General features: G+C 50.0%; 1 protein-coding gene across 1 annotated transcript in view; it reads left to right on the forward strand.

Annotated features, from left to right (window-relative positions):
• Window positions 1-934: 934 nt before the first annotated feature.
• Window positions 935-12,143, forward strand: part of LOC138451189 (IgGFc-binding protein-like) — a 60,130-nt gene continuing 48,921 nt past the window's right edge. The window contains exon 1 of the mRNA XM_069604891.1: window positions 935-988. Within this exon, the coding sequence (XP_069460992.1) occupies window positions 937-988 (52 nt within the window). The 5' untranslated portion in view covers window positions 935-936. The remainder of the gene's footprint in view (window positions 989-12,143) is intronic.

The raw sequence follows: 12,143 nt of genomic DNA on the forward strand, positions 1-12,143 counted from the left end.
GAACCCTGGACGCCACAACAGCAGAACCTGTAATAGGGCCCGTGCCGCAGCTTCCTTCCCCAGGCACCTGATTCTGCAGGTGCCCACTCCTCCCCTCCTAGAACCCTGGACTCCACAACAGCAGAACCTGTGATGGGGCCCATGCCGCAGCATCCTTCCCCAGGCACCATATTCTGCAGGTGCCCACTCCTCCCCTCCTAGAACCCTGGACTCCACAACAGCAGAACCTGTGATGGGGCCCATGCCGCAGCATCCTTCCCGAGGCATAGACCAACAAGAACTATTGACTGTTACCGAGCATGTGAACTGAAAAATAACCAACACAGTTATTGACATTGCAGCCTGGTCCTCTGGTCCTGTACACGGTCTAACAGAACCCCAGCATTCCTACAGAACCCTTTATAGCCCCCATATACTCCATACAGAAAACGTGCCCTCAGTGCGATGGCAAACTTTATGCAGGTCCCACAAGATGACAATATATGTCCCCAGACACACAAGATGGCAATATATGTCCCCAGCTACCAGGACACTCTCCACCTCAGGGGATGCCTCTGTTACTGCTGATCTCATTCTGCTTTTAACCATAAACAACACAGCAACAGTCCCCACTCATGATATCTGTTGTCTTCTGGTCACACTTTTGTCAGCAATGGCTGGGATGGCTCTAGCAAACATATAACTGGCCAAGTGACTCTCAACCCCAGAGAAAGAGAGAAAACAACAAAGAGTGAGACAGGGAGAACCGAGTGAGAGAAGGCAGTGAGAGAACGAGGGTGCAGAGAGCGAGAGAGAGAGAGGAGAGAGAGAGAGAGAGAGAGAGAGCAAGTGTTACGTCTGCGTATGATACACCAGGTAAAGCTAATAATGTTCATGTTTCTTCAGCCCAGCTGTGACCACTTCCCTAACTTACGTGTTCTTTCTTCTTTTTCAGCAATGGGTGACAAAAAGCTTTTGCTGCTATGGGCCCTTCTGGCGGTCATGTGTGGTGAGTATGAAATCATATTATATGGGATAGTAGAGAAAGGCAACATACGCCAGGGTTAGCCCATGCCCACAGCGCACTAGTCTCAAAATGTGTATATTGGTGACAAAACGCTTTCACAAACGAATATGTGGAAGAAGCACAGCACAGGTATACCTAAAAGCAACTGTATTCAGTTTCTGAAAACAAACAGTATGGTGCTTTCGTATTTAAAAAAAAAAAAAAAAGTATAGTTGGGTATCTTTCCTGAATTTCTTTCTTAACAAAAGCTGTGTGTATCAAGGGTTGTGCTCTTCATTATTCGTTATGCATCTAAAGCCCCCTACCACCAGGTGGATGGCTCATGGGTTAAGCGCTTGCTTCTGACATTGCCGCAAGCGTGCACTTTGCAAGTTAGAAACTCAGCAGAACGGGGGACGGGGCACATGAGAGCCCCGTCAAAATGGCCACTGACCCATGAGCTCCCGAGCGACCCTGATCAATCCAGTCATTATCCTGCCTCATCCGCCCTGCTGAACGTCCTTTGAAAGCCGTGTTCGGTGTGTGAATTTACGGTGGTTAGCTAGGGGTAACTTGGAGCTCTGTGGCACAAAAGAAGAGGGCTTAGAGACCGGGTGAGTGTAGCGTGTAGAGTGGGAGGGCCAGGCCGCACAGCAAGTGTGGAGTCAGTCGAGCAGGCCAGGTGTGTAGTCAGTGTCGGAGCCCTCAAGGCTTCCCTGAGCTGTCAGTCAACTGGCATATGTGGAGGTGGCTGGCACCCCTGAGAGCTGCGGACATGGAGCACCGCTAGCGGTGACCAGCAGTGCAGGCTGACAAAGTTGGACGAGGTCCGCCTCTTGGGCATGGACTGCATTGCCTACGCATGGAGGGAGGAGGCGGTGTAAACGCTGGTTCCCTGTTGGAGATCAGGGGGATCCCACTGGCCGACGAAGGGGACCAACTAGGTTAGTGCAAAAAGGAGGCCCTGGGAGACGGTGTGGAGTGGTACATGGAGAGCGCTGCGCGGGCTGCTGGCCGGACCACTGCCAATCTTGCTGGTAAGATCCTGACATACCCTGGGGGGAGAGAGCTATGAGTGCCACACTCTGAGAAGCCACTGACTTGGCAGCGAACCATTGGCAGGGTGCACCGAGGGACACAGACCCCACGCAAAGGCAGTTCCGTGATGCCTCTGAAACTGGGAAAACCTCTGGGCATGCAGCCTGCTCCCCCCCCCCCCGATGCCTCGATTGGCTGCAAGGGGTGCAATTGCCCCGATAGGCATGTTCTTCAATTTAAATGAGGTCACAGTGAAGTCACGTGACGCTATGGGAGAGCTTTAAGTGTGTAATTAGAGTGGAGTTTATAGCGAAGGAAGCAGAGATACTGAAAATTATCTGAAGGCAAATAATGGATACTGAGTCCTCTTTGCAAATTCTTCAGGTGGGGGAGGGGGCACACTGTCACTGAAAGAACAATTGGAGGTTAAACAACACCTACAGAAGGTCAGGGAAGTGGCACACAGGGAAGTGAGATTCCTCGTGGGGAAAGCAGCAGTACAGCAATACCGGGAGGGACAGCGCCCAAGCAAAATACTGGTGAGTGTCGCGAGACCAGAGAGTTCTAAGGATCGGATCCTATCAATAAGAAATGGTCAGGGGGAAGAACAATTTGTGGACTTGGAGATAGTTCAAGAACTTTATATATTTTATTGTCAACTGTATTCCTCCCACATGCATGCTTTCCAATCAGAGATGGATAACTATCTGGAACAAGTTGCATTGTATTGGTGTACAGATGAGAAAATGGAGTGGTTGGGTCGCCCCCTGGAGGCGGAAGAAATAGTATTGGCCATTTTGTTAGGAAGCTGGGCCCCCACCAACTTTGGGTATACCAGCGAAGCTTGGAAGAGGGGCAGCTGCCGGTCTCCATGAAGGAAGCAGTGGTGGTAGTGCTGCAGAAACCAGATAACGCAGTGGGTGACTGCTCTTCCTACTGCCCCATATCCCATATCAACTTGGACAGTAAAATCCTGGGCAAAATATTGGCGTCCAGGCTGGCCCCGTTGATGCATAAGACAGTGAAAGCATATTGGTTGGTGTTTATCCCAGGAAGCTCTACCTCATACAGACTCTGTAGAATGTTTTGGTTAATGTTGGCAGTGCCACAGGAGGACCAAGTGGTGGCCGCACTGCTGGACCCAACTAAGGTGTTAGACTCTGTGGAGTGCACATTTACGTTTACAATTTTGCATAGAATGGGAATGGGGAACCTATTTATATCCTGGGTTTCACTGCTCTATGCATCACCCACTGCCAGGGTCAGGGTGCATGGACAACTAACCCCTGCTACAACACTCGAAAGAGGTATGAGACAGGAATGTCCCTTCTCTCTGCTACTATTCGCCCTGGTGATAGAGCTGCTGTCTGAGGTTATCAGGAACAGCCATCTACATAGAGGGATACAAGTGTGTGGGCATAGAGTGGTGGTGTCCTTCTACGTGGATGACATGGTGCTCTTTATCACAGAACCCAGACGTAACCTAGACCCAATCATGAGGGACTTATTAAGATTTGGTGATTTCTCTGGGCTTAGAATTAATGCTGCAATGTCGGTCCTCTTCCAGTTAACAAATGATACCAGAAAAAACACAGACAGGATGGGTTTCCAGTGCCAGGGAGACTTTGCCAGATACTTGGGAATATACATTGCATGAGATCCTGTTCACCTATATAAGCACAATTACTATAGACTGCTGGAACACGCTAAGCCGTCAATGGACAGATGGATGAACTTGCACCTTGATCTTTATGGCATAATCTCCCTGGTAAAGATGAAGCTTCTGCTGCGGTTTTTGTATGTATTCCTTAATGTCCCTATGGTTCTGCCTGGGGATTACTTTCGGGAGTTAAGGTCTGCAATATCTCAGTTCATATGGGCGGGGAAACAGGCCAGAGTTGCGTGGGAGACGCTGATCACACCACTAAATGGGGGGGCTTGCATTGCCCAACTTTGAAACTTACTACAAAGTGGTCCAGGCAGGGTTTCTCCTATACTGGTAGGGGTATCAATCAGATAGATGACACTTTGAAGTGGAAAAGGCATGGCAGCTCATTTTCTCCTCCAGTGAAAGATATTGACAGCACTGGGCAGGATATATAAAGTGAAAGATATGGTGGAACTGACTTGCAGGGCATGGTCCCGGATTGAGCATACATCCAAAGGTGATGTCATCTACTCCCCAGAATTGCCAGTTATTCATATACCGAGAATCCCGCTCCCCAGTGAAAAGGGTTATGTGGCTTATGTAAAACCACTGGGGGTGACCTGTTTTAGTGATCTCTTCCCGAATGGTCAGTTTATTACACTGGAAGAGATGCAGAATAAAGGAGAGTACACGCCCTTGGACATATTTGTATATTTTATACTACAGACCTCTTTCAAGCAGGTATTCCTGACCTTCCACGAAGAACCTGAAATGGCCCCGATACTTGACAAAATGCTTGGGTGCTCACAGAAGGGGGGACAGTCTTGACCTTGTATGACATGTACCTTAAAGACAAGGTGAAAGCCAGTAAATCTCCCGGACAGAAATGGGAGGCCTCGTTGGGAGGAACGATATCCGAGGAGGTGTGGAGTTATTGCTGCGGGGAGACAAAACATGTGGCACTCAATGCAAATTTCAAATTGATACACTTTAAATACTTGCACCAGTTTTATCATACACCTGCCTTGTTGCATACATTCTTCCCAGAGGTTTCGGACAGATGTGGCAGATTTGATGCACTTGACGTGGGGATGCCCTGAGATCTTCTCCTACTGGGAGGGCATTTTTGAGACACTATTATTGTGTAATATTGTGGGGAAAAGAGTAAAACAAACCGTAATGACTGCACTGCAGGGTTATTCTAAGCATATCCCCAAAAGTACGAGAAAACAAACAAGTCTACTCCTGCTTCTATCCAAAAGAAGGGTGGCGGTGGTGTGAGGGGGGACCTTATCGCCGGGGCTGGAGCAATGGCAGGCAAATGTTTTATATTGCATTAACAAGGAGACTCAATATGGCAGAATCTTGCATCCCGGGCTAAACCCAAAGACATATGAGGCCTGTATATTCATTACCTGATCGCCCAATCTAAGCCGCCACCGGACGGACATGATTGTACGACTTGACGGTTCCAAATTGGAAGAACACTTTGGTGCATGGAACCGCAGGTCGTGTGTAATGGCTAATCCTACAGCACTGTCCTCTGAAATATAACTGATTCACCCTTTTGAAACAGAATGTAAATTTTACCCTTCGAACTGTGGTGTTTCTGCTCATTGAGGTTGCGTTCGGTAGATTGTTCACTGTGCTGTTTTTTGTTTTGTTTGTCCTTTGTACTGTCAAGTTGTGCTGGCTATCAGCGGCATTTTATAAAATACCAATAAAGACATTAAAATTAAAAAAAGAAACAAACTCAGCAGGGCCTATACAGCACTTCATATGTCCAAGACTGATACATTCTGTACTATTACAGTGGGTTCTGGTAGCGCTTAGAAGTGTTTGGAATTTGGCATAAAGCTCTAAAAACATAATGGTACGCCTTTGGTCTGTTGACGAGGGGTGGACTGGGAACTGAAAGAAGCCCTGGAAATATTTTTCAAAGTGGTCCCATATTACACATTTTCAGCAATCCAATGGGAAAATTTGGAAATACCACACAAAATAGGCCCAAGGCTCAGAGGCCTAGAGGAAAATCTCCCGAGTTCTTTATAGGCCAGTCCACCCCTGCTGTTAACCTTCCCCAGCTACAGAAGAGTCAGCATATTTGTATCTCTTGTGTAGTCATTCAATTTGCCTTACATGGTGTGTCCAGGCAGCAGAATCAGTGGTTAATGATTAAATGGTCAGCTAATTTAAACAAGTCTCAAAGTCCACCGAGTTTAACTTTCGTCTCATTCACTAATTTCATAGAGCATTTATTTTTAAAACCCCAAAGAACAACACGTGATGTGGAATAGATGTTATCTTTAGTAGCTGACTCGCATTTTTGATTTTGGTAAATTTTTGTGGCACAAAGCCACAAAAATGGCAAAACCATTGTTATGAGAGAGAGAGGGAAATGTGGTTCTGAACTGAGAATAAATGGTTGGCATAGCAACCAGCTATGACACGGCATGAAATGTCCAACTCACTAAAATGTCTTTTTTCAAACTCCTCCGTACTACCCAACTGCACCCACCAAAGCTACCCCCACTTATCCAGCCTACCAACCCCCACACACCCAAATCCCCTCACCAACCTGGCCCCCACTCTCTCTACCTCACCTGCCAAATCTATCCCACTCACCCACCCAACCCTCCCCCCCTCTATCCCCACCCACACAACCACCACCCTCTCTAACCCCAACCATTCACCCCACCTCCACTCTCTCTACCCCCACCCACCATACCCCCATTCTCTCTACACCCAACCACCCTACTCACATTATCTTTACCCGCAACTACCCACCTTACCCCATGCTCTCTACTTCTGCCCAGCCTACCCACACACCTTTACTCCCCTCACTCACCCTACCCCTACCCTCTCTACCCCACCCACCCTACCGCCACTCGCTCTGCTCCAACTCTCTCTACCCACCATCCAACCATGATACCCCCACTTTCTCGGTCCCCACTCTCTATACACCTACAGACCCCCGATTTCTCTACATACTGCCACACTCTCTACCCCCACCCACACAACCTACCTCCACCCACACTACCACCACTCTCTCAAACCCCACCCACTCACCCACCGTAACCCCACCCAGCCACCTAACTGCCACTCTATCTACCCCACTTAGCCTACCCCCTACCACCCACCCTACCCCCACTCTCTCTGCCCCCACTCTCTCTATTCCCACCAACACCCACTCTCTCTACCCTACCCACCCTCTCTACCCCAACCTCACTCTCTCTACCCACACCTACCCAACCTACCTACCAACCCTCTCTACCCCACCCGCCGTACCCCACTCTCTCTATCTTTACCCACCCTATGCCCAATCTCTCTACCCACACCCACCCACCCGGTCCCCACTCTACTACAATCACCCACCCTATCCCTACTCTATCTATTCCCACTAACTCAAGCCTACACCCCCAACCAAGCTACATTCTCTCAAACACTACCCACCCACCCTATCCCCACTCTCTCCCCCACCCACCTTCCCCTGACTACCTCTACCCTAAACCACCTACCCCCTCTCTCTAACTCCAGTCCACCCACCCTACCCCGACTCTCTCTCTGCCCCCACTCTCTCTGTGCCCACTAACCCCCACTCAATATAGCCCCCACTTTCTCTACCCCACCCACACTGTCTACAACACCTACCCCACCTCTCTCTAACCCCACCCACCCACACAACCACTACTCTCTCTAACAAAATATCCCCACTCTCTCTACCCCCACAACCACTATCTCTACCCCCATGCAGCATACCCCCTTTTCTCTGAATCACCTCCGAACCTACCCCCATTATCTCTACCGACAACTACCCACCATACCCCACTCTCTCTGCTCCTGCCCACTCTACCCTCACCAAACCTACTCCCTCTCTCTCTCTAACCCCATCAGACCTACCTCCACTCTCTCTACCCCCACCCACCCTTTCCCCACTCTCTCTCTACCTCCACCCACCCTAACCTCACTCTCTCCACCTTCACCCAACCTACCCCCACACAGCCAGCTTTCCACACTCTCTCTGCCCCCACCCACACTACCACACTCCCAAACCTGCCCCCACTATCTATATGCCCACCCCCAAACTACCTCCACTCTCCCTGGCCCAACCCACCTGACACCATTCTGTCCCCAAGCACCCTATCTTACTATCTCTACCCCAATCAACCTCCTCCCATTCTCTCTATCCCACCCACCCACGCTACCTCCATTCGCCCACCCTTCCCCACTCACCCACCCCACACCGAATCTCCCTACTCCACTCTCATTACCACCACCCACCCAACCTAGCACCACTCTCTTTAGCCCCAGCCAACCAACCTATCCCCACTCCGTCTACCCTGACCCACCTAGCCTACACCCACTCTCTCTAACTGCACCCACCAAAGCTACCTCCACTCATCCAGCTTACCAAACCCCACACACCCAACCCCCCTCACCAACCTGACCCCCACTCTCTCTACCACACCTGCCAAATCTATCCCCACTCTACCCCCACCCACCCACACAACCAGCACCCTCTCTAACCCCACCCATTCACCCCACCTCTACTCTCTCTACCCCCACTCACCATACCCCCATTCTCTCTACGCCCACCCACCCTACTGAGATTATCTCTACCCGCAACTACCCACCTTACCCCACTCTATCTACTCCTGCCCAGCCTACCCACACCACTCTATCCCCTCACTCACCCTACCACTACTCTCTCTACCCCCACCCACCCTACCTCCACTCTCTGTACCCTCACCCACCCACCCTACCTCCACTCTCTGTACCTACCTCCACTCTCTGTACCCCAACTCTAACCACCCTCCAACCACGATGTTCCCACTTTCTCGGCCACCATTCTCTATACTCACACAGACCCCCAATTTATCTACATACTGCAACTCTCTCTACCCCCTCCCACCACCTCTATCTCCACCCACTCTACCCTCACTATCTCTATGCCCACACCCCATCTACCCCACTCTCTGTCTCCACCCAACCCCCACGCTCACCTTCACCCACCCTACCCCCACTCTCAATCCCCACTCTCTCGATCCCCACATACCCAATCTAGCCCCACTGTCTCCCCCACCCACATTACTCCCACTATCTCTACCCAATCAACCTACCCACATCATCTCTACCCCCAAGTACCCATCCTACCCCCACTCACCCACTCTACCCCTACTATCTCTATCCCCACTTGCTCTATACCCACATACCCAACCTAGCCCCACTGCCCCCACATTACCCCTGGTATCTCTACCCCATCTAACCTACCCACATTCTCTCTAACACCTAGCACCCACCCTATCCCCACCCATCCACCCTATCCACACTCACCCACCCTACCCCTACTATCTCTATCCCCACTCTCTCTAACCCCACACACCAAACCTACCACCACTCTCTCTACCCCTACCCACCCAACCTACCCCAATCTCTATTCCCACCCACCAATCTACCCTCACTCATCCAACCTACGATCACCAACCCACCCTAACCCCCTCTCTTTACCACCACTCACCCACCCTAGCACCACTCTCTGTACCTCTACACTCTCGAACCCCAATCAATGCACCCTAACCCTGCATTCTCTACCCACACTCGCTCTACACCCAAAAACATCCACTCTCTCTACTCCCAATCTATCTAAACCCACCTTACCATCACTCTCTCTACCACAATACACCCACCCTACCCCCACTTGCTGTACCCCTCAATCACCCAAAACCCATTCTCTCTACCCCACCCACCCTACCCCCACTTTCTCTACCCTCACTCTCTCTAGCCCTACTCTCCCTATATCCACTCTCTCTACTGCATCCACCCCCTACCCCCACTCTCTCTACCCCCACCCAACATATCCCCATTCTCGCTACCTCCAGAGACCCTATCCCCACTCTCTCTACCCCCAACCTACCTACCCCACTTTTTTTACCCCCACCCACTTAACCCCCACTCTCTCTACCCTCAGCACCCAACCCCCATTATCTGTACACCTCCTGCCACACCACCACTCAAACACCCTACACCACTCTCTCTACCACCACCCACCTAGCCTACCCCACTCTTTCTACCTCCACATACCCATTGACCTCACTATCGCTACCCCCATATATCCAGCTTACACCACCCAACTCTCTCTAAAAACCCAATTCTCTCTACCCTTACCACCCACCGTACCCAACTCTCTCTCCCCCACCAATCCACACTACCAACTCTTTCAACGCCACACCCACCAATCCTTCCAACTTTCTCTACCCCCACCAGTCCAGCATGCCAAATATCTCTTTCATCACCCACCCACCCTACTCCCATCACCCACCCTACTCCCATCACCCACCCTACTGTTTGCTCTCTACCCCCACCCAACCACAATACTGCCACTCTCTCTACCCCATACACCTACCCTACGCCCACTCACTCTACCACTGCCCACCCTACCCCTATTCTCTCTACATCCACCCACCCTAACCTCACTCTCTCTACTGCCTCCCAAACTACCCCCACTCATTCTGTCCCCAACCCATCCAACCTACACTCAATCTCTCTGCCCCCACCCACCCAATCAACCCTCACTGTCTCTACACCCACCAACCTACATTCTCTCTAGCCCCATTGCCTCTACTCCCACCCAGCTGCCCTACCCCCGCTGCCTCTATCCACAGACACCTAACCTAGCCCCACTCACTTTACCCCACCCACCAAAGCAACCACCACTCATCCACCCTACCATAATCGACCCACCCTTCGCCCTCACACACCTTAACCTCATTCTGTCTCCCACCACCCACTCACCTTAGCCCCGTTCTCTGTACCCCCACTCTCTCTAACCCAATCCACTTGTTATATCCACTTTACTGCCTTACCCAAACAATTAAAATGACATTATGTTGTGATTTTTCCTTTTTAACCATGGGTGCCCACATTTCCCTCTCTTACAATATAATCCCCAGAGTGTTCATCCTGTATGTCTTTCTCCATATAGTATACCTTAAGAAAAAGTGCCAGCACACCATTCAGGAAAGAACACTTGGTAAACAAAGTAAGGTCCATATCGGCATCTTTGTTACTCCTGTTGAATGCCTCCATTTCTGAAATGAAAAACACAATTTCCAAAATGTGCCTCTGCACAAAGTGTCCAGCTATACTGTGCAGCACACAAAAACACACAAAGTGCCAGTGCTCTAAAGTGCCACTCTTAATCGATAGATCCAATGTGTTCTCTGGCATAAACACCCGACTCCAGAACCTGGAAGGTGCTTCAATACATTCAAAATGTTCAACCCCCTGAACCAAACTGGAAATAGCCAAATAGTAAAAACAGTATCACATGACCGGTCCATCTCATGCCAAAAACAGGGTCTCAAATGGCCGCAATCTTAGGTGCATACCAGGTTAGTACAGAACAAACGTAATTCGTAATATATGCTTGTATTATACACAATGCAACCTGCATTATAGGCAGGGTCGGACTGGCCTCATCGGCTAATCGGCCCGTGGCCGGGCTGAAATGATGTGTAGTCCCTGGGGGCCGGTTTCTGCCCACGCCTGGGCCGGTGTGAAAAAAAAATGAAAAGAAAATGGAAAAAAAAAAAACGCGAAAGCATGTTTTTTTTCTGCCGTTGTCTCTGTTACATTCCATCTCGGTGTCCTCAGTCATTTGACAACATCCTTGTGCCTAAAAGCTTCTGTACAGTACAGTGTATAAATGTTTGACCATAGCACATCAAGTGGCCATTGACTTAATTGTGCCACAATGAATGCTTTGTATACCGTGAACAATATAAACTGTGTTTTATAACCAGTACTTGGCTCACTAAAGACTGCAAAACGCATAGTGTGGTTTCCCTATTTGCATCCAGTCTAGGAGCCAGAGTCTGCATGGGTTGCTTGATGTACAAGTGTGACGTTGCACATAGTGTGCTGCTGTTTTGCCCATACTTAACTGTGATTAAGCTCATCAGAGCTAGCAGTCAGACTCTGGACCACCAGCCAGCTCCGTGAGTGGCCCGCTGAGCCGAAAGCACACGAACATCCAGTGCGGACTGCCATTCGTGCCCCGAGGCTCTGCTCCAATGCAGATCGCATTCAGAGCCATGCGCCACACGTGCATTGCCTGCTACCTTGGGGGGACAGTAAAGTACTTAAATTATACTGTAAAATATTTTTTATGATTCCAAGATACACACAGCACCGAATTTACTTAAACAGCGCTTCCAATGGCAGCCTCCAACGTGTCCGGGGCTGCCTCCTAACGACATGCTGTGAAGAGTGCTGAAGAAAGAAAATGCTCACGTTGAACAAGACTTTCCCTGAAACAAAACACAGGGCTTGCCTTGCAGTCCTCTCCAGCCCCTGTGATCCCTCGTTTTCCAATTTGCAGTTTGTGAGGCCCTGGGCTGTCAAGAATAGGGATCACACAGGTGCTGGAGAGGACCTTTGCAAGAGGACGTTTTGTTTTCATCAAAAGATGCT

This window comes from Ambystoma mexicanum, chromosome 1p (genome assembly GCF_040938575.1).
Source record: "Ambystoma mexicanum isolate Mex_15411 chromosome 1p, UKY_AmexF1_1, whole genome shotgun sequence".
In the NCBI taxonomy this organism is placed as follows: domain Eukaryota; kingdom Metazoa; phylum Chordata; class Amphibia; order Caudata; family Ambystomatidae; genus Ambystoma; species Ambystoma mexicanum.